The sequence below is a fragment of the Colossoma macropomum genome, unplaced genomic scaffold (genome assembly GCF_904425465.1).
Source record: "Colossoma macropomum unplaced genomic scaffold, Colossoma_macropomum, whole genome shotgun sequence".
NCBI classification, from domain to species: domain Eukaryota; kingdom Metazoa; phylum Chordata; class Actinopteri; order Characiformes; family Serrasalmidae; genus Colossoma; species Colossoma macropomum.
In genome coordinates this window covers 3981835-4006366 of record NW_023494791.1, presented here as the reverse complement: position 1 = coordinate 4006366, position 24532 = coordinate 3981835, and the positions used below count along the sequence as shown (strand labels likewise).

Below are 24532 nucleotides of genomic sequence, written 5' to 3'. Positions count from 1 at the left end.
AATGTGTCAGTAGTGACTGTTTCAGCCGTGACAATTTTGGCTCATTTTTGAGCAGAACTTAAAAATGCAGCCAGTACATAACCAGCAAACACAGCTTTGAACACCTATTCACACATAAAATCATTTTTCAAAATCTGTGTTTCAGTAGTGACAATTCTTAATGTTCCACAATGATTTTCAGACTTTGGGACACATTTACTTCAAAATAATAAGGCCCCGCCCACAGACTAAAACTCTGTTTCAAGACATGAAACTGGAGGCCAGCAATTTCCTGAATGAAGTTTTTAATTTTTTACTTAAAAAATTAAACTCATGATAAATTTGAATCTCTAAACATCACTTTAAAAGAAATAAAGATGTTTTAAAATGTAAACACTGAAAAAATAAAGTTCTGTGTAAATGATAATTTTGTTTATATTAAGCTTATTATTTCAATTAATACTTCGGGTTTAAATAGATCATAATCATTGTAAATATACTTAATTATCTGAATACTTAATTTTTTTTTACAGTTTAAGCGCAGTTTGAACTAATTTAATTACTTGTGTATTCATTTTATATATTAAATGCATTGGAAGAACAAAAAGCATAAAATGTAGCTTGTGCAATAGTTAATGCACATTTTAATAATCTGTTTTTTATATATTATAGAAAATTGATTTATTTTTCATATTTCCCTTTTCATATTTCTGCTATATATATTTTTTTTCCTGTTGGAAGTAGTGGTTGTAGGGTACCGCTGCTTCCGCTAAAGCGACGATAATAACAACGATGATGAATAGAGTGTGCAGCTAACTCAAGTGTTTGAGCTTGAAGCAAAAACAGCCTCATCTCAATGTCAGTGGTTTAGCTGACGATGAGCTGAGAAACGGGTTTTATTAACTGCACAAGGTATAAACTTTGTCATACGGAGTAAAAGAACCTCTGTCTGCATTTTACCACTGCTGACCCTCATTAACATGCTGTTCAAGGTTTAACGTTGCTGTTACAGCCGCTTTCAGAGGAACAGTTTTCACTTTGAAGGCTGTGAAGGAATTTTTCCACAAAGCTTTTATATCCTTTATTTAGTTTGGACTCCTCCCACAATTGTTTGAATACTTTAACTTTTTTTTTACAGTGTAAGTGCAGTATTAACAATTTCATTAGAAAGGTCCAAACATTCTTCTATCAACTACTTAAGCATTATTCACCAATTTTACATATAAAAACCTAGTCCTCATCACTGTGAAAACATTTCTGAAAAAGAACAATTTAATCACCCTGTGGGTTTAAAAATAGCCTTTTCTGTGGTCAAATGTGACTGATGTATTTCAGAATCAAATCGTTTCAGCCTCAAACTACAAGTTGGAGCAGCAGGTGTTCCTGTGTCCTGCACAGTCTTCAATCACAGGCAGGATTTCCAAGTATTGTCATTTGCTTCACAATTCATTTTCAGACAGCCTAAACATTTGGATTCTTTTGGTCAGAACAGTGGTCATTCTTGTTTGCCATGGTTTGGTTAAATGTCTATATACTGCTATATACACTAGCAGTACCACCACGGCCCACTGGGAGGCTGCGGCCCACAGGTTTAATAGTGTTGCTTTACCAGCTTCGACTCCTCATATTTGTCTGAATAAAACATCATTTATCCGATCAGCGGGGGCTTGGATTCCAGCAGGGCTTTATGGAGGCAATTTTCTTTGTCTCAGCTGCTCAGTTCTTGATACCAGGAACCTATCACAGTTTCTGCTGTATGAAAAGCTCTTCCAATTAAAACCAATGAGGTGGTTTATAGGTCTAAAAAAGCTTCTCCTCAAACTGCTCCAAACCCAGAGAACACTGGGTCCAGTTGCAACCTGTGGCTTAAAAAGAGGCCAACTCATTGGCCTGAAGACCTGGCCAGCTAGAGGGCAGGTGATGAATTTAATTAAAAAGTTCCAACATCTCTAAAGCCTCAGGTCATACAGGTGGGCTAGGCTGAATTCATGCCTGAGGGTTTCCTCAATGACCAGCAGGTCCAAGAAAGGTTTCTAAGGGGAAACCATGTGGTATAAAAAAGGACCATCATCTTAACATGGTGCAAAGGAGTTTGACTCGAGGCTAGAAGGATGTAGCCTGTGAATGAGCAGATGAAGTACTGGAGTTAGGAAAACGTTTACATGGATTTCTATGAATAATTTCATCAACACTGTGACTCTGCTTCATAATAGAACTCTTTCACATGCCACTTCTATCAGTTTCTGAAAGCAGGTAATTACGTTTCCAGTTTAACCAAAGCAAATGTCAGCCTTTTGTTTGAAAAAGTTTGGGTGCCCCTGGTCAACTTACATTTTGTTGTGTGTGTGTTTTTTTGGTTTTTTTTTGTTTTTTTTTCCCCTCAGTCAAAATAAGAAAATTAAAAAATAAAAAAATTCATCTTCTACAGATACTTCAATGCACGATTACTTATATTGTCATTTGTTGTAATAAAAACAGTGGGAGAAAAAAGCATAAATGTAGCTAAATGAGCAACAATTATTGCACATTTCATTTTCTATTTAAAAATTTCTAGAAAATATACGGGTCATTCTCCATTTGCAGCAGGAATTCAGGTGGATACATTTTTTTATTTTTTTTTTTAATCAATTTTCATCCCAAACCTAAATAATAGATGTTAATGGACATATTAAGATTATCATATATGCAAACAGGAGAGCTTAATTCCAAACATATTCTACAGTCACAGGTGTTGTATGAATATGGTGTAACACCAGTGACGGTGACTCCAGTGACATTCTGGTCAAAACTGAGGATTCTGTAAATTGGCTGACTCATTGTGGGTCAGGTGACCTTGTGCAATTATTTAAAATCAGTAATAAAAATGAAAACATTATTTTGACAGTTTTAAATACTCAGTCATTAAAGCTCATAACACGGGTGACACAGAAGTTGTGCTGCCTGATAAACAATTATTAATAAATTAATGAAATACAGTGAGCGAGTGTGACTCGCCTTCTCATGCCTTGAGGTGCTTCCTCTCCGATGAGCCTCGACCCAAAGAAGCAGTTTAATAGAGCTGAAAATGCTGTTAAAATGTAAAATAAGAGTCCTGATAACACCACTGACCAAAATCTCTGTGATGAATTATTTAAATAAAATACATTTTTTCGAATGTAGTACAATGTTAATGATATAAAAAGTAAACACGATTCTGTTTTATACAAATTCCTCAGCTAAATCCTGGAAAAATATTGTTTTATATTAAAAATGGTTTCTCATTTGTTACAAATTGGTTTTGTGATGAGCTGTTTTACAGATGCAGAGCGACTATGAATCAGGATAAAAAAGAAAAATGAGAGAATCATAAGATAAAATTCTTACTTAATCTTTGGTCAACTGTGTAAATGTGCATACTGACGTTTGGAGCTGTGCCTAATATTTTATTTTTTTCAGCCTCTTTTAAAGCCCTGCAGCCTTTGTGACAAGGTTTCCCACTCTAGATGGAGAATGAGTCTATAGGACTTCATGTTTTTGAAAATTGTTATAATTTTTAGGCAATTTAGAACATTTACAGAAATTATGCACAAAATTAGCAGAAAATGCCATATTTAAGTGTGTTCTCTGTATATGATGTGTCAACTGTTATCATTTAGAATATCTACAAAAAACAGGGGGGCTCAAACTGTAAGGCACTTGATTGAGTCTCTCAAAGCCAAAACTCCAAATGAAAACGACATACATGTGGCTTATTTGACTCCTGATTGATCACACAGTAGCATTCAGGCATCATGTCAGCATGAATTCAGGTGATTTTGGAAAGCAGAGTTAAGTCGTGGTCAGATGTGAATGATGATCACCTTAAAGCTACATGCTTTGCTGGTAGCTCATAAGAATTCATGTAGATTTGTGCATTTTTCATGTTTGATCAGCAGGAGGCGTGAGTGAGTGAGGGAGGAAGGCTGCTTTTTCAGATGATCTAAAGCTAACATGGTATGTGGATCAGCACCTCCAAATCTGAGTCCATGGTCCTAGCCTGGAAAAGGATGGCATGCCCACTCCAGGTAAGAGGGAGAGGACCTGCCCCAGGTGGAGGAGCTTAAGTATCTCAGGGTCTTGTTGTCGAGTGATGGGAAGAGGGATCGTGAGATCAACCGACCGGACAGCTGCAGTAATGTGGTCGCTGTACTGTACTGTAGTGGTGAAGAGGGAACTGAGCTGTAAGGCAAAGCTCTCTGCTTACCGGTCGGTCTACATCCCAGCCTTCACCTGTGGTCATGAGCTTTGGGTAATGACCGAAGGAATGAGATCACGAATACAAGCAGTGTAAATGAGCTTTCTTCGCAGGATGGTGAGCTACACTCTGCTTGATAGGGTGAGGAGCTCAGAGTAGAGCCACTACTGCTCCACATTGAGAGGAGCCAGTTGAGGTGGTTCGGGCATTTGATCAGGATGCCCCTTGGACGCTTACCAGTGGGGGCTTACCAAGCACGGCCTACTGGGACAAACTCCAAGGTCGTCTTAAGACCCACTGGAGGGATTATATCTCCAAGTTGGCCTGGGAGCGGCCTGGGCCCCCCGGAATGAGCTGGAGGAGGTTACGGGGCACAGTCATCTGGGATTCCCTGCTCTCCCAACTGCTACCATGACCCTATCTGGACTAAGTGGTTAAAGATCCATTAATGTTTGTTTGCAAATAAAGTTTTAAATCTCAAATGCCATTACCTGCTTCAAAACCGATGGAAGTGGCAAACTAAAGACATTTTTTAGTTTCTTACTTTATAAAAATACCAAGTCATCCAATGGCAGATGACAGAGAAAGTGGTTAAACAGCTGATGTTTAGTTTGTTGGGTCAGTCACACACATGTTGAATTTTTATTGCCTACAAAAAGCAACAGTATGGAAAAAGCACAATGACATACTGACCAGGGAATGAATGTCTCATGAACACAACAAACAGCAGTAATAAAACTAAACCCTCCGCAGAAGCAGATGCAAAAAAAGAAGAGATAAATGACCACAGAACTCCATTTTCACCTTCTTGACCCTCTTGATCCAGTCTTAATGAAAACCGTGAGTCAGAAGCTTAACAAAGCTTGACGTTTATAATTGGAGTTGAATTTCACACCATTGTATAGTTCAAAAGGGCATAACCTGGATGAGTGAGCTAATGGAGAGCAGAGCTTCTAAATAAAAGGAGGCGGTAGAGTCTGAGCGGCCACTGAATGCAGATATCAGCTCAGTGAGTGTGACAGTAGTAATACTTCAACTCTGCTGTACTATGTTGACACAGCCATGCCGTAAACAAGTCGTGGCAGATGTGCTATGCTGTCATGAGTAGACATGACAGAATTTGTTCAGTAATATAACAATGTCATGTTAGCCTTATGGGTAATTGCTATGAGAGATCTCTTAATATTTGATGAGTACTCAGCAAAGATAAGCAAGCGACAACAGCTGTCATACGACAATTATAATGTAAAGAAATGTTCAATCTGGAGAAATGTTTGTGTGATTCCTGTCAAAATTCACAGATGATGTTGCTATGGGAACAAGAGAAGATGACCAAAAGCATGTACTACTTCAACTAGTTTAACCACATAAAACCTAGGCCATTACTATAGAGACCAAGATGGTTGCTAAGGTCCTACTTGGCTATTGCTATGGTATCCCAGGTGGGTGCTAAGGTGTTTCTAGGCCATTACTATAGAGACCAAGATGGTTGCGAAGGAGTTGCATTGGCTATTGTTATAGAATCCAAGATGGTTGCTAAGATCCTACTTGGCTTTTGCTATGGCATCCCAGGTGGTTGCTCAGGTGTTCCTAGGGCATTGCTATGGTATCCTAGGTGGTTGCGAAGGTGTTTCTACGGCATTGCTATGGCATCCCAGGTGGTTGCTCAGGTGTTTCTATGGCATTGCTATGGCATCCCAGGTGGTTGCTCAGGTGTTTCTACGGCATTGCTATGGCATCCCAGGTGGTTGCTCAGGTGTTTCTACAGCATTGCTATGGCATCCCAGGTGGTTGCTTAGGTGTTTCTAGGGCACTGCTATGGCATCCTAGGTGGTTGCTCAGGTGTTTCTACGGCATTGCTATGGCATCCCAGGTGGTTGCTTAGGTGTTTCTAGGGCATTGCTATGGCATCCCAGGTGGTTGCTCAGGTGTTTCTACGGCATTGCTATGGCATCCCAGGTGGTTGCTCAGGTGTTTCTAGGGCATTGCATGACATTTGCCTGATTGGCTGATGACCATGCACTGAGGATACAGTGGGCTACTATCAATTGTAGATGCACTTCAGCATTTGCCTGGTATGCCGTTTGTGTCGGGTGGTTTCCACTCATTTTACATGGGACTATATTCAAAATGACAAGACAACACAAGAGCCCCTTGGGAATTGTTCCGGCCCTCCCAATGACCAGTCCAACTCTGCAGGCAGCCATGCAGGGCTCAGGGTTGCCAATAATAATCACAGTGCGTCATCTGTAGAGGACACAATACATACAAAAGATGCTAAAGCTTTTGTGGATTAATTACTCATAAAAAAGCTAAGGTGTTTCTAGGGCATTGCTATGGTATTCCAGGTGGTTGCTAAGGTCCTACTTGGCTATTGCTATGGTATCCAGGTGGTTGCTAAGGCCTTTGCGATGTTTTTTTTGGGGGGGGGGTCAGAGCAAACGCTGTACAAAAATCATACATGCAATCAGTTTGAAAAACTCAAGTGCACTCTTCTCATATATGCTCTATGCTCTGTTTTGTGGTTCTAGCTCAAAGTGCAACAAAAGTGTAGAATTTTGAAGAAAAACTCAACAGGTAAGTAAAATAACTGACTTAAGACATTAAGAGAGAAACAGATTAATATTTTCATGATGTCAGTGCTGAGAACTTATAATATCATATAAATTGAATGATCTTGTTCTCACATTGTTGACACTAATGGGGGAAAAAAAGGACCCCCAACTCACATCCGAAAACCTCAGTTTACCCTGTGTGCACGCACCACTTCAGGAACGCATCCAAAAAAACAAGAGTTACTGCCTTTTTTGACTTTTTGTTACACGTCCAATCCGCTGCATGCATTTATAGGCAGAACAAAGAGTCTGAAAAGTGTTTTCTAAGGATTTTGAGACATATTTCTCAAAAGTGTTATTGTGAGAGGACTTTCAATGCAGACTTGTCTGCTGGCACAACTGCGATGCTGGCAGAAGAGAAAAAACCTTAAACTAGCGTTTGGATGAGAAGCAGTCTGGGCATCAGTCTTGGTCAATTCTACATTCTAGTGTGGCTGCCAACTTCTTGGATCAGTGTTTTACTGGAGTCTTGTCTAAATCACTCCATTCTGATAACGAGCGCCAGATTGCTGCTTGTTTTATTTATACGCAGTGTGACTCTGAGTCAGTGTTTCACTGAGGAAAAGTAGCCCTAGAAAGCAATTTCACAACAAGTGGACCACTTCTGCTCCCAGACCTCATTCACAGTTAACACAGAATTTGGCCAAAACAAAAGAACAGAAAGCTAAATTCTTATTTATCCTCATCATAACCTAAACATTCAGAGCAATAAAAACAACTTGCGACTGTTAAAAAATAAAAACAACGTGATGTCAGCAAGGAAGAAGCTTCGCTGCAAAAAATGTTATCTTAGCAAGTGGAAACATCTTAAATGTAGTCAATGTATCTAATATTTTTCATTTTGAAACTGTTTTAAGAACATTAAGATTATTTAACTAATTTCTAGACATTTTCCACTTCTTTTAGGTAATTTTGTCTTATGGAAGTGTCTATTTCATTAGCAGATCATTTTCCTTGTTTTTTCAAGCTTTATTTCCTAAAATAAGCAAAACTAATCTCAAGTAAAATAATCTTCCAATGGAATAAAACACTTTCACCAGATAAAACTGCTTAAAAAGAAGTAAAAATGTTTAAGTTAAATAACCTTACAATATCCTTTCAGTGATCTCATAATGAGAAATCTAATATCTTGATTAGATTTAAGATGTTTTCACCTGCTAAGATACATTATTTTTTGCAGTGTTCACCAGGCATCATCTCTTAAAGGAAACGCTCCTTTATTGGCTTGCGCACACTCACAGCAGGTAGCTCTCATGCCTTGTGGCTAACAAAAGGACCGAAGACTAGAGGAAACTGGCAGGGGGGTTAACAAAACCATTAAACCGCCCAACACAAATGCGTTCTATGCATAAATGCGCAACACATGAGAGTTTCATGCCAGAATGAGGATCACCAAGGAGCAAAAACAGCATCACACACAGACACCATAATAAAAGCATAACACACAATTATTATAAATTCCACTACTTTCACAAAAAACAAGATTTTTTTTTCTTAATTTACTCTGTTAAAGGAAATTTAAAGCAAAGCAGGAGCTTTCAAGTTCGTCTATAAGCCTATTATCACACAGTGAGTGCACTGTTTACCCCATTGGACATGTGAGCGTGAATATATTAAACACTGTAGCTTCATTGTGGGTGATTTTGGAATTGGGGTGATTTGCAACTTAGCTTGCTGGCTTATTAGTCAAACTTGGTGTGTGACAGCACATTTCAGCATCTGTAGCCTTAGTTTGCAAGTAGGCCAAATGAACTGGCCAAATTAACTAACTAGCACTGTTATCCAAACAAATCGTGCAGTTTCATGCATTTCTCTGCATCTTGTTCATCTGTGTTCCTGCTTAGGCCTGTTATCACACAATTTTTCATTCTTTTGTTTTTTATTTACACTTTTTGGAGGCTTCCCCCATCTCTCTCCAGCTCACCTTCACAGTTTACCTTGTCATGTATACCATTATACCAACATTTGCAAAATACAGTGGGCTACTAACAGTTCTAGGTGCACTTCTGCATTCGCCAGATATGCCGTTTGTCCAGTTTCCACCTATTTTACGTGGGACTACATTCAAAACCACAAGACAGCACATGTCCCCACTGGGAATTGTTCCAGTCCTCCTAATGACCAGGCCAACCCTGCAGGCAGCCACGCAGGGCTCAGGGTTGCCACAATATTGTATCTTTTTTATAATCAGTGCGTCATCTGTTGAGGACTTAATACATAAAGAAGCTAATGTTTTTCTGCATTAATTACTCACAAAAAGCTCTGATTTCAACTAAGTTCTAAACCACAGAAAGAGCTTATTGTTACAGGCTGGTAAAAGTTGGTTAGCAAGACGTCCAGGCCCGGAGCCAGAAAGGCAGCCTCAAACCATGATGCTCCCTCCATCATGCTTCACAGCTGGGAGGAGTTTCTGTTGTGGGTGTGCGCTGCTTCGTTTTCTCTGAAAACATACTTCTAGCAAACACTTCACTGTTTTATCCTAGTGTGCATACGGACAGAGATGCTAGCAAGTTCAGGAGAGTCCTCTAGGTCCTTTGCTAATACCCTACAATTCAGTTTCACCACTAAGTTTTGTTCTCTGTGTTCTTGCTGTGTAAAACAGTCCCTCAGGTGTTTGCACACAGGAAACAATTGAAATTTTATACTTAATATTTTTAAATGAAACTTCCAAAGCCTGCATTCAAAAATATGGACCGGCAACCACACTTTAGAATCAAATGCAGAAGGTTCACAAGGTCACACCTACAAACATGCTATATATTTTTAAGCCCACAATCAACTCTTAAAGGGTAATCAGCACATGATAACACTGATGGTCTGGAAAAATAAAGCTACAAAACTAATGTCCTCGACAAAAGCGAGTTGCCGTGTCCAGGATTAGTGTCTCAGGATTAGTGCTCCAGAATGTGCAAATTATGCCTTTGGTCACCCTGGACAGGTTTGGGTTTTGACTGTTCCACCACACCCAATCAAACTGGTCATCTGTTACAGAAGAGAAAGCACAAATCTGGGCAAAGCATGGAATTCCTAGGAGGGGAACTGAGAACCACTGGGTTACAGCATGACTCATGGAGGGTGGGAAACAACTTCCATTGGCAAGGCTGTAGAAGCCCAATGGGCTTTGGAGGCTGTAGTTCTGGATCTTAGGCACAAGTCCCCATAAGCATGACTGCAAACTGAATAATTAGCAGCAGAAAAACAAGCTTATGGTGGAGGTTTGTTCTCTTAGTTCTTAGTGGTAAATCTGTAGTCAGTGTGTTTTGCTCTCCAGTGTCACCTTCTTGGCATTTAATCACAGACTAACTGTAGCTACATACAACTGAGCCGATCCTAAATTCAGGGGAATCTGATTGTGTGGAAATAGAAGAGCAAAGACACTGTTAACCTAAGCTAAGTGTTCATGTTTTGATGACTTATAATCCTAATAAATCATAGTAAAACCTAGTTTACACTAGCTAGCCAATTACTGACGGCTAAAAACACTACATTACCTAGTAAATTAGCTAACTTGTAAGATCACTGTCAGCATGATACAATGATAGGAAGACCATCTTCACTGTCGACTGCCAAAAACTGGAATTGTTTATGGCCAAAACAGTCACTGCTCCTTATAAATGTTTGACAAAATAAAGGACATTTTCATGATCAGAAACAAAACTTCACCTTTAAATTATTATTATGGATATTTTTTTTTATATAAAAATTTGATTTCATAAATGCCAGCTGCCCTTTTCATTGTGTTAAAAATGTATGATGACTGGAGCAACAGAAGTACTCCACAATTATTTGGTAAGTTATGAACAATATTCCTCCTCCTGAAAAGCTCTCATTTGGAGATACAAGGTTCTGTCATCACACTGAGGACAAACTACCCAACATTATATTTTTCTGCTGTATTTTGATTCCAGCCACTCTTGTGTGCTGTGGCCGTCATAATGAAATCTGGCAGTAAAGAGGCATCTTAACCGCTCTTATTCTCAAGAGGCGGCTTTGTTTTAGAGGAGGTTCATAAAATTACACGAAAATGTTCTTTTTTTAATCTCCCACTCACTCACTGAGTGATTGAACACAATTTCGAAGAAAGTGGGGAAGCAAAAGTGTGTTTTCCCCTTCACCTCTAATAACAGCGAGGCTGCAGGTGCTCCACTTGCTCCACTGTTCAGGCACTTTTCGTGTAATAAAACTAAAAATCTATTAATATCACACATTTACTCAGAAATTCTCAACAGCTAAATATAATATAATCTTTGTGTGTCCACACTTTACCTTTATCCCAGCTTCCTGCAGACACACCTCCACAGTTCAGTCTTAGAAGTTGGTTTTGCATTTTGTGCTTCTACTGTGCTTCTCAGTCGTACTGTAGTTGAGTTCCCTAATTAGAAGCGTTGTCTAGATACTTTGGGACTTACAGAGTATCTGCGGAAAGTGAAGGAGCCGCACGTCTATTTTAAGCTGTTAAATATGAGGATCTGGGTGTCATAATGGTCCAATTACCTACCAGAAATTGTTCAGGCGGTGACAGCCCTGTGAAAATGACTGAATCACTCCTCATGGCAAAAGGCAGGCAAAGTCCTTATTACTGATGATATATGTTCATATATATTACAGATGTCCCCGTTTATTTGTTTTTTTGTTTTTTTTTCTTCAAAGAGACGTCCAGCCCTGTTTTGGAGGATGTCCACCTAATGCTGATCTAAAGCACACCGCAGTGATTTCCCCAATTTAAGAGGTCTTTGAATATTTTGAAAACTGACGCTGACATTCTCGAAAAAGCCAGAATGTGCTGAAATTCCTTCGCATAGACTAATTCAAACAGTTTTGAATTAGAGTTTTGCGTTTAGTATGATCTTTAACTCACATGCCTTCAGCATTAACTGAATTAATGAAATTCTTTAATAGAGGTCACATAAATAATTCTGAGTAACTCATTAGTTTCTGGTAATAAACTGAAAACACACTTGTGTAACCCCTCTGTATCAGTCTGTGACCTCTTTATGCGAGTAATGATTCTTCACAAGACCTTTGGGTTCAGGCGTAGTGCCGAGTTTATTAGCTGAACAAAACGTTGGGGTCATAAAAAGGTACAGACTACAGCTCTCAGCTCTGTCTCACCATATACACACAACACCATACAAGAGTGATAGTATAGATTAGATATTATAAGAGTGTGAAATTATATCACTTTGTTTTGATTTGATATGATTTGCTTTGCAGCTGATTGACAAGAACCCATTTTCTGTTATGTTACTATGGCAACAATAATAGACTGTTAGCGTTACATTTAGAAACAGTGTTTACTAAAATAACAGAAATACATGGAAAAATATCAATAAAGTGAAAATAATGAAATAAACATACCTGAAAAACACAAGAACAAAACGTTGGGGTCATAAAAAGGTACAGACTACATCTCTCAGCTCCCGTACGATAAAGCAATAAGCCACGAGAGGCCGTGGGTTACTACAATTTTACCACAGGGAAGGGTGTTCTTAGGCACGACATGAAGCGGAGTGTCTAAAATTCCCTTCGCTTTGGTAAAATCACAGTAACACACTGCCTCGAGTGGCTTAGTGCTTTTATAAAACGGCGGCCAACATGAAATATATTGAAATACACAATGTTTTAGGTAATTAAGTTAATAATAATCAACATAAGTGTTTCGCCAAGAAAGGTAGTTCCTTTAGAGTACGGTACTGTTGCTAAGCAACCATTGGCCACTGAACAAGGAGAACGATCGGTCACTGATCAATTTTGTATGACAGTGAACAGATGATAACACAGCACTGCTGAATGCAAATACTTTGTTTATAAGAACTTTTTGGTCACCAAATTACCACCACGAACTTCTGCCAGTCTGATGACGCCACTTTTCTCACGCTGGGGCTGAATCTCCAGAGGTGTAAGTAACGAATTACAATTACTCTCGTTACTGTAATTGAGTACAGTTTCCCCTGTAACTGTACTTTTTGGAGTAGAATTAAATCATAGTACTTTTACTCTTTCGTCTCGTCTTTAACTATGAGAGGCTGTGTAGCTGTTTAACTGTGAAATGTCGCAATAATGTCTGATTCTGTATGAAGTGATCAGCATGATTACTAGTGAAATATATTACAGTAAAAAATCAAAGCAAAGATGTTGCTGCTGATTTTAATGGTAGAAAGGATATCAGTGAAAATATGCAGTCTGAAGGCTGTGAATGTGTCTGTAGAGGTTCACACCTGTTAATGTAAGCTAGAGTCCAGGGAGCTGGTGGGCAGCAGGACTCTCACTAAAATTATTAATTAAGTAATCTACTCATAATTTTGACTCTTTTTTTTCTCTTAAATGAACTTAATTAAACAGTAACAGCCTCTGCACAGCCTTTCAGGGATTCTAAAATACTTTATTGGAAACAGATAAACTAGGATGTCTTATAAAACTAGGATGCCCAACATCAGGAGACTGTGCGTTTGAACCAGCGATCCCAATGGACGCCTGAGAGAGGAAAACGCTTGATGGGACTGTGTGATAGAAAGAGTCCCCGGTAATTAAGAAACTGATTAAAAACAATTTCTCTATTGTTTGGACTGAATTAAGAAGTTTGAGTTGGGCGTCCTCAAGTTGAAGGAGAGTCAGCAACATAAACTTCCATTTCAATGAGCTTATTTCTCATCTCACCCTGCCCTGCCCTGACCCTAGTTCTCACCCTTTCATTCAAAATGAATTGCACATTTTCGTCAGTCACCATCCAGCCCATTCATCACTGGACAATAGGATGACAGGACAACTGCTGACCAGATATTAATTAGGGGGGTGGATCGTTCTCAACACAGCAGTGACACTGAGATGGTTGTGTGTGTGTGTGTGTGTGTGTGTGTGCGTGTGTGTGTGTGTGTGTGTGCGTGACTGGACCCTCTTTTGCCTTCTGCTTTTTATCCTTGCGCGGTAAACGGGCTCCAGCTTGTGCTCGCCAGGGGGAGACGCCTGCGCAGCGCCGCTCCACTACAGTCTCTGCGAGAGCGCCTTCAGCCAGCGCACGTAGCTCTGAGCTTCGCGAGGTACGGCGAGAGAGGGATGGTGACGGTTCTGCTTACTGTGTGTAAATACAGTTAATCAGTTATGTCATCACCGTCTGTGTGAAAATACAGTTAATCAATCAGTTCTATCATTACTGTCATTTGTCACAGAAGGGAAAGCACAATGCTGGGCAATGCATGGATTTTCTGAGAGGAACTGAGAACCACTGCGTTACAGCATGACTCATGGAGGATGGGAAACAACTTCCATTGGCAAGGCTGTAGAAGCCCAATGGGCTTTAGAGGCTGTTATTCTGGCTCTTAGTCCCCATAAGCATGACTGCAAACTGAATAATAAGCAGCTTATGCTGGTGGAGGTTTGTTCTTTTGGTTCTTAGTGGTAAATCTGTAGTCAGTGTGTTTTGCTCTCCAGTGTCACCTTCTTGGCATTTAATCACAGACTAACTGTAGCTACATACAACTGAGCCGATCCTAAATTCAGGGGAATCTGATTGGTGGAAATAGAAGAGCAAAAACACTGTTAACCTAAGCTATGTGTTCATGTTTTGATGAATTATAATCCTAATAAATCATAGTAAAACCTAGTTTACACTAGCTAGCCAATTACTGACAGCTAAAAACACTACTTTACCTAGTAAATTAGCTAACTTGTAAGATCACTGTCAGCATGATACAATGATAGGAAGACCATCTTCACTGTCGACAGCCAGACACTGTGATGATGATGATGATTTTATTATTATTATACATACATCATCTAAACCGTTTATCCTTCTGGGTCACGGTGGGGTGCTGGAGCCTATCCCAGCTGTCATTGGGCGGAAGGCAGGATACACCCTGGACAGGTCGCCAGTCCATCACAGGGCAGACAGACAGACATACACAGTCACACAGTCACACCTAGGGGCAATTCAGCATGTCTGCATGTCTTTGGACTGTGGGAGGAAACCGGAGTACCCGGAGGAAACCCACGCAGACACGGGGAGAACAGGCAAACTCCACACAGAAATGACCCTGGTCACCCGGCCGTGAATCGAACCCAGGCCATTCTTGCTGTGAGGCGACAGTGCTACCCACTGCGCCACCGTGCATCATCATCATCATCATCATCATCATCAATGAAATTAGAAAATGCCAGATGCCCTTTTCATTGCTTTAAAAATTCATGACAAATGGAGCAATACAAATACTCCACAATTATTTGGGGAAAAATGTTGGTCCAAGTTATGAACAATATTCCTTCTCCTGAAAAGCTCTCATTTGGAGATATAAGGTTCTGTCGTCAAGGTGAAGACAAACTACCCAATTTTATATTTTCCACTGTATTTTGGTTCCAGCACACACTGTCTGCACTGAATCACAGATCCACTCTTGTGCGCTGTGGCCGTCACTCAGCGTCCTGCATAATGAAATCTGGCAGTAAAGAGGCATCTTGACCGCTCTTGTTCTGAAGAGGCGGCTTTGTTTTAGAGGAGGTTCTTAAAATTATATGAAAATGTGCTTTTTTAATCTCCTACTCACGCACTGAGTGATTGAACACAATTCCAAAGAAAGTAGGGAGGCAAAAGTGTGTGTTTCATGTCACGTCTTCACCCAGAGGGTTCTGGGAATTGGAGTCCTGAGAGTCATGGCTGGAGGGATGCGTGACAAGCAAATTCAATCAAATAGTCAAGTAAATCAAATATTTCCTGCTTACAAACACAAATGCTGTGGTGTTTGAAAGATGAGAATCTGCAATTTTGAAAGAACTTTTGAAACGAGTCACAAATCATTCAAATCAAATTACAACATGCTTGTAAATCGCTGCCGATAATTTGATTCTATATTGCTTGTGTTTGTGTATCTTCGCCTCTGGCTTGAGGGATCAAGTTGACGAAATCCACCCAACTCTTTCACACATGCAGCTCAGCCTGGAGAGAGAATCCGACACGTATCAAAGCCAGGTAGCGTCTCAGGCTCAGCACAGGACGAGGACACGGTAGTTGTTCCTTTGGCTGCTTTTTTTCCACACAAGTGCTGTGAGAGGATCACTAATCTGCAACAGTCACAATTCGTAATGATGCAGATTAGTGAAGCTGCAGCCTCTCTCTGGAAATCAGCCCGTGCTTTAAGACTCAGCACCGCAGATGATGACTCAGAGGAACCACTTGTCTTGTGATGGTACACCTGGGAAGATTCGCTCAAAGTGTGTACATGAATGAATGACACACATGCAAATTACACCCACTAGAAATGATTCAGTTGCAGTGACAGCGCTCAGAGAACCAAAGCTGGCCTTCAATGCAAAACGCAGCTAATTGGACTACTTTGAACTCTGGGCTTATTAGTCAGCAGTTAATCCTGAGACGTATTAGTCAGCAACTACTATACTAATATTGTCACTCTCCAAAAACAGTAACTTTACAGCAGAAGGCAAAACCGTTCTTAGTTTTTTGTGTAAGTTATGAGTAACAATTCACATGTTGCTTCTTTTTAGAATGAGTTTATCCATTTTCAGTATTTTGATGTTAGATATTATTTTTACGGTTCATTTTTAGGTGACTTATCACTTTATTTGACCCATTCATTCATTTCCAGAACTTCTCTACATGTATGTGTTGTCCCGTCCACACTGGGCTTGTAAACCGCCTGCTCCCCCACATGACACTTAAAATTAGCCCTGCGCCGCAAAATACTGTGGTGAGTTCCATGGGAATGCAGACCTCTACTTTGCGTGCCACAAAAACAGCTCTGACCCACTGAGGCATGGACTCAAGACCTCTGAAGGTGACCTGTGATATCTATCACCCAGGCAGCAGATCCTTTAAGTCCTGTAAGTTGCGAGGTGGAGCTGTTGCACATTGAACTAATGCTGTTATTTCAGCACATCCTACAGATGCTCGATCAGATGGTGTTAAAAATATGCGTTGATGCGGTATCCTCACCACCCACTCATTCCCACAATGCAATCCAGTTTGAAAGCCTTTGTTATTACAGGGCAAATTCACCTTTGTGTGTGTCCTGTGTACTTTTAACTAGGGGACCAATACCATTTTTTTAACACCATACGAGTGCATGTTTTTCTTGCCAATACCGATACCACAACGAGTCACCTACTTGGAATTAAGTAGTCGTTAGTGTAAATGAGTGCAGTGTACCTTAGAAGGTAAATCGTAAAAATCTTGCTGATTTTAGATAAGGTGTTGGTTATCTTGGAGTAGTGCTGTGGTGGAGAAGAGCGGGTTTTATCTATTTTTTCTGTACAGCTGTAAGTAAAGTACATTTCATAGTTTTGATCCCCACCTTTCTCTTTCAACATCGGTCTCTGTAGCACAGCAACAGCAGGAGTCACATCTGAGGCTAACGCATCCGAAGAGCTCACTTGTGGAGTTTACGTCTTGTTTGAGTCTTTTGTTTGGCTTGTTGAGCTGTAGTTGAATGTCCTCTAAAGCCAGACATACACTGTGAGTCCATTCGTCTCCAAATTATTGATGTTCGTCTTAAATCTCTCTCTTTGCCTTTTCGTTAGCTACAAGGGAATCTACCAATACAAAATGTTTAAAGTGAACATATCGTCTCCTTGGAACTATAAGGTTCTGTCTGGGCTCTGAGCAGTTTTGAGATATTGAGCTTTGAATATTTTGCATTCCAAATAGCAGAACTGATATGTGAACATATTTCTTTCCTACATAAAAATGACAGACACCCTAAATTTATTCTAAATGTACAATATCAAAACCCTTACAATTTGAACATTTTTAGAACAGGTCAAATTCAGATAGAACCTTCTATTCCTTTATGCTTGGAATTAAAGGGTTCTAATGTGGCAAACATGAAAAAAAGCAACGATTTTCAGAAAACACAAACAATTTATACTTGTAATTTGTTTTAAAACATAAAATTAGTGTAACAGTGTCTACATATAACAGATATATATTCTTTTTATGACATTTTTATGGCAATTATTTTTATTATTTATACTTTTTAACATTTATTTTTTGTTTTAGGATAAATCATATATTTTTCCTATTCAAAATACATTGCAAATTAGGTATTAAAATATTTTGTCCAGTGCAGAGGTCAGTTTTAGGTAGAAATCATTAGTTTAAGTTTCCTTTAGTCAGACAGAAACCAGCTACTGTAATAAACTGTCCCAGCAGGTCAGTGTAGCAGGTCAATCTAAAGGCTGTGTGAGGTTTTGTTTTATGTCAGAAATGTGACTCCAATGCACCAAAATGTCTTGTATTGAGAGCGAGAAGAAAAAAAAAAGACAGATGAATGAATGAAATTAATGTTTTTATGTAGGAATTGAAACCCCATAAATTCAAATATATACTACTCAATTAGCTTTAAGCTTTAATATTTATCAACTTTAAGATAATGAGTTTTTAAACAGGACAGGCAGAGTTTCAGCAACATGTTTTCATGAAGTTTTATAAACTTTTCCCGCAGTCACTGAGCAGAGCGGCAACATGACAAAGAAGCAGAACCTGATTGGTTCCCGTGTGTGTATTGGAAGTGCTGACTGGCTCTTACAGAACCTTATAGAACTAAGCTAGAGTTTGACTTTGGAGACAGAACCTTTTTGTTTTATAGATAGAGTCCAAAAATGCGTAGAACTTATAAACACCTCACATGATGTCACGAAGTCATCACAGAATAAGAAAATGTGAAAAACTCAGTTTTGACAAAAATGTCAGAACCTTATTCCAACAGGACGATTTAAACTGTGTCCGACTGCCATGGCATCAGCAATGCGCTGTGTGAGCAAACCCTCCTTCACTGACAGCATGAGTCATTTGTTCATTAGCACAGTAGCGCTTTCTTAACTAAACTCTGAAGGTGACAGAACATTGCTAAAAACCTAATCCTAACCCTTACTCTGGCCCTAATCCTAACCTCAACCTTAACCTCAACTCAAAACCTAATCTTAACCCTCACCCTGGCCCTAATCCTAACCCTAACCTCAACCCAGAACCTAACCCTAACCCTCACCCTGGCCCTAATCCTAACCCTAACCCTCACCCTGGCCCTAATCCTAATCCTAACCCTAATTCACATGTCGTTCACATGTTGCTTCTTTTTAGAATGAGTTTATCCATTTTCAGTATTTTGATGTTAGATATTATTTTTACGGCTCATTTTTAAGTGACTTATCACTTTATTTGACCCATTCATTCATTTCCAGAACTTCTCTACATGTATGTGTTGTCCAGTCTGGCCCTAGTCCTAACCCTAACCCTCACCCTGGCCCTAATCCTAATCCTAACCCTAACCTTAACCTCAACGCAAAACCTAATCCTAACCTTCATATGTTTTTGACATGTTACTGAGAGTCTGAGTGTTTGTTTCATCTAAAATGACCACTCAAAACAAAGTGTCACCAAAAGTTGAACGGGGTATCAGGTGGTATCGGATATTGGTACCGGCCCGGTATCAAATGGATATCAGTATCAGTATCGATGCATCCCAACTTCTTTTTTGTTCCACAACCTCCCCCTGCGCCACTGATCCACCAGATCCGTCACCACTCACTGATCCGGGACCTCATCATTTACAAATTAAGCCTCTGCAGGAATCTAAAACACAATCTATCTATGTTCCTATTTAGCTCTGCAACTTTTGAAATGAGACCTGAGGAAGCGACTCCATCAGAATGAATAAAGCCAATCGCAGCATTTGGTCTGTATACGCTGCCCGTTTCATTCTGAGCTGCTTCTGTTTGTGCATCCTCCACTGGGTTGATGAAACCCAGCGAGCTGAAGTCTTTGTTCTCACAGCTCAGCCTCGGGAGAGAATCTGACACGTATCAGAGGCAGGCAGTGTGTCGGGCACAGCACGAGAGCAGGACAAGGTGCTTATTTCACGCCTTCACCATTTGCCCCAAAATCACATGTACTGTGAGGGGATCAATAAGCCGCAACAGCCACTTCTGAACTGATTAGTGAGGCAGCTTGTCCTCGCAGGGCTTTAACACTGGCTGTGAGTCTCAGCTCTACAGAAAATGACTAAGAGAAGCAGAGGAATGCTGCTACATCTTATACTGCGCCTCAAAAGGTGTGTATAAAAACTCGAATGAATGATATAAATACACCGATCAGGCATAACATTATGAGCACCTCCTTGTTTCTACGCTCATTGTCCATTTTATCAGCTCCACTTACTATATAGGTGCACTTTGTAGTTCTAGTTACAGACTGTAGTCCATCTGTTTCTCTGATACTTTGTTAGCCCCCTTTTACCCTGTTCTTCAGTGGTCAGGACCCCCATGGACCCTCACAGAGCAGGTACTGTTTGGGTGGTGGATCATTCTCAGCACTGCAGTAACACTGACGTGGTGGTGGTGTGTTAGTGTGTGTTGCGCTGGTCTGAGTGGATCAGACACAGCAGTGCTGCTGGAGTTTTTAAACACCTCAGTGTCACTGCTGGACTGAGAATAGTCCACCAACCAAAAATATCCAGCTAACAGCGTCCTGTGGGCAGTGTCCTGTGACCACTGATGAAGGACTAGAGGATGACCAACGCAAACTGTGCAGCAGCAGATGAGCTATCGTCTCTGACTTTACATCTACAAGGTGGACCGACAAGGTAAGAGTGTCTAATAGAGTGGACAGTGAGTGGACACAGTTTAAAAACTCCAGCAGCACTGCTGTGTCTGATCCACTCAGACTAGCACAACACACACTAACACACCACCACCACGTCAGTGTTACTGCAGTGCTGAGAATGATCCACCACCCAAACAGAATAGTACCTGCTCTGTAAGGGTCCATGGGGGTCCTGACCACTGAAGAACAGGGTAAAAGGGGGCTAACAAAGTACGCAGAGAAACAGATGGACTACAGTCTGTAACTGTAGAACTACAAAGTGCACCTATATAGTAAGTGGAGCTGATAAAATGGACAATGAGCGTAGAAACAAGGAGGTGGTCATAATGTTATGATCAGTGTATTTCCATATACTTTTCAAAATATGTGTCAAGTTTGTAATATATGTTTGACACTTATGCAAATATTTAAAATTGATACTAATGTATATACGTTAAACAAAATATGTGCATATGGCAATATATACACATATATTAGCATATATAAATATGCACAGATGTTAAATATTATGTACATATTGCTGCTGTCAGAACAAAACCTCATATCTCCATTTTTGACATTTTTCAGCTTTTCACATAATTTGAAAATGCCTGTTGTCCTTTACATCATGTGCAAATTTCATGAAGAATGGACCAACAAAAATGGCCAAAATGACTTGGAAAAAAGTCTGGTTCCATTGACTTACATTAAATGTACAGTGTTTTTTTTCCTTCTTCTGTAAAGTTACCATTTTGGAGATTCAAGGTTTTTTTTCCAACAGCAGTGATATAAATAAATAGTATGTACATATATTTTCATATGAGATTACCTTGTGATAGTAAAGGTTCCAGTATCACCCTTCTGTGTAAACACAGCCTTACAGTGAGCAGCGATCTGAGCTCTAAAAGCTCTATTAGAAAAATAAACTGTGCTTGATTGAATTAGAGCCTTTTTGTAAGATTATGTAATGGGTCATCTCAATGTAAGCGCATAAACATTAGCAAAATCATATTTGAAAAGCATAACGAGTTGCAGGAATGAAGCTTTTTCCTGATCTGAAAGATCAACTCAGTGAGCTCCCAGTAACAGTGCTGGATTACAGCTATGAGAGATGTAAATAGAGACCCAGCAGAGTCTTCAAACAGCTTGTTGGACCCTTGAAATTCAAGTGTTTTGACTAAACGAGTCAAAAAGGCAATCACACGCATTTCTAAAGAGGCTCAAAATCATTTCCCCTTATTTCTTGGCAGAGTTTGTATATATTAAATCAACATTTTGTTTACGGAATATAAGCAATAGCAATTTTGGCAATTTTGACAATTTCTGTGACCTAAATTCAATATCTATTTCTGTGTTTCCTGCAAAGAAGCTCAACTACAGGTTTAAAAACAAGCCATTTTATGCACAGATGGATTCAGGTTATCTTATCTGGAACAGGAGACACATTTCAGTGCCAAAACAAAGAACTGTGCAATAGTCAGAATCTACCCTTCATTCATTTCATTTCCAGCCAAAGAACAAATTCATTTTTAGCGTCAGGGAAAAACAAACTTTTGACCAAAAAAAAAAAAATCCTTTTTCAGTATGTAGTGAGTCACTCTACCTTTATTCCAGCTTCCATTCTTTTCAGGAGACTCACTTTCAGTTCCTCAAAGAATCTGCAGACACACCTCCAAAGTTCAGTCTTAGAAGCTGGTTGATCATTTTCTGAAGTAATCAAACACATTCAGTGGTGTTGAGGTCTGGACTCTGGGGTGGTCAGTCCATCGTTCAGCTTCTTTGTTTGAGGTGTCCGTCTCCTTTTCTCAGTGAGGTTCTTCTTGAACAGCTACACATCCTTTCAGACCCACAGCGCTGAGTCGTCTTCTCACAGTGGAAGGATGGACAGAAACACCTGTGGATGTTTTCAGATCTGAAGCAGCTTGATTTTCTCCTCTCTCTCAGAGATGAAAGCTTTTAAGTGCTGTTTATCTGATGGGGGCAGTTTTGGTGTCTACCAGGTCTTCCAGGTGGTTGTTAGGAGCCTCATTTTCTACCCAATTTTTGATCTCCTGTTTTTTCTTTCTCCTTATGCAATTGAATTATTTAATATCTAATCTCCTAAGATATATCTCCTAAAAATGAATAACCTGTTCTTCATGGCTGCTTTGATTGGAAATGAAATAAATGAAGTATCAACCAGTTTGCATTGTATCCTTATACACCCTTAAAAAGATGGTCCTTCAGGGGTTCTTTAGTAAAGACAATGATTCTATATAGAACTTTGGACACTAAAGGGATTCTCTGCATGGTGAAATTGTTCTTCAGATTGATAGAGAAGGTGTTGTATAGGGTTCTACATAGCACCAAAAAAGGTTCTTGTATTGTATGATGTCAAGCCATCAATCTCCATCAATCTGAAGAACCATTTCACCATGCAAAGAACCATTTAATCATGCAAATGCTTCTTTTAGTGTTCATAGTTCTGTATAAAACCACTGTCTTTACTAAAGAATCCTTGAAAAACCATCTTTTTGAATAGTGTAGTCACTGAATAACAAGCCTTAAGATGCAATAAGACTTGATTTTAAGGGGTTAACGCTTATCTTATGCTGATAACTATGTGTTCAATATAATCATGCATCTCTAACAAAGTTATATTGTTATTAAATGTGTTTAATAACTGCACAAACACGCAACCATAATCAGTTAAATGCACGGAGGTGCTTTACTGCAGAATCTTACATGGAAATCTTGTCATCTTTAGAAGTATGTAGTCCAAAAAAGGAATTACTGCTTTATCTTTGCCCTCCAGCACAATTAATTTGAAAAGAAAGTGGGTGAAATGCAGTTTTATCAGCTTCAATTCTTAGATATTCATCTGCCTTTGGGGGGAAATCAGCTTAAAACAACTATTACTTCCAGGCACAGTATATCCAGTGAGCATACAAACACGCACTGATCAATATTCAACGACAAATGCAATAAGAGGATGTGACCGTACAAGAAAGTCACTTCACTGAATCACTAAGTTATCCAAATGGAAACAACTGGATTGTGGAGAACAGGGAAAAGAGCACTGCATTCCAGCAATGCATCTGTTAACGCTGGGGAGGAAGAACTCTGAGCAAAGAAGCTCGGAGTGGAAGGATATTGAAGTGTCTACTTAATAAAACAAGGATGTTTTCAAGCACGTCAAAAGCAATGACAGCCGACTGAGTGGATGCAAATAGTGACATCACAAGCCCCCCAGAGCATCATCTGGAAGCATGTCAGTGGCAGCTGGAAGCCTAATTTCAAAGAGACTGGAGCTGGCTTCTTTTATTGCCAGCTACTCATTCGAATAGTCCGTTCCACCTTAAATGGTGCAGCAGTTACAGCAGCCTCAGGCACCAGAATGTAACTGCTGCACCGTTTAAGGTGGAACGGACAATTCGAAAACACTGGCAAATTCGAGTCATTGTTTTATCCTCGATTTCCAATCTCTCGTGACCACATAAATGATTTGCGTCATGATTGACGAGGATTCATTGATACAAATCACTTTGGAGAGAAACTGGTCAAGAATGACCATCATGTCCACAAGCTGGCTGCAATCAGGAGCTCCAAAGCCCAACGTTGCCAACTTACCCAGCGTGTTTCCAACCAGAGAGACCAGGAACACGACAATATATCCCGCTATCAGGACCCACTCGTACTGCTTGGGGTGCAGGTACTCTCTCCAGATGTAGCGCAAAAGTTCCTCGTCCTCGTCCAGCTGCGGAGGCGCGTAACTTTCCGTGGAATTCAGCCGCTGCTCCGCTGCCGAGCAGTCGTTGCGTCCGACGGCGATCCCTGCCATGATGCGATGAGCGCCAGCCCTGTCCGTGCGCATCTACAGCATGACTGATAGCGCGCGCGCCGAGCGGATTTGGGAAGACGGGGGCTTTTAAACGGAGAGCTCGGTGGTCGCGGCGACGTGACGCGCTGAGGGACACTGATTGGAGCCACTGACTGGCTAACGCTGAAAGGACACACTGAAAGGTCCTCATGGAGCTCCTTACTGTATTAGAGACGCTCCCGCGCGCGTAATTAAGCACCGTTCCTGCCTGCTGTAGACCCTCGAAGGGGAATTCCAGCAACTTTTCGAAATTTATGATCTATAATTGAATGGTCGAGGTATGA

General features: G+C 40.1%; 1 protein-coding gene across 1 annotated transcript in view; it reads right to left on the bottom strand.

The window, feature by feature from the left end:
- The window catches only part of hcrtr2 (hypocretin (orexin) receptor 2), an 84918-nt gene extending 60709 nt beyond the window's left edge, over positions 1–24209 (bottom strand). Inside the window, exon 1 of the mRNA XM_036573391.1 lies at positions 23999–24209. Within this exon, the coding sequence (XP_036429284.1) occupies positions 23999–24209 (211 nt within the window). The remainder of the gene's footprint in view (positions 1–23998) is intronic.
- Between the last annotated feature and the right edge of the window lie 323 nt (positions 24210–24532).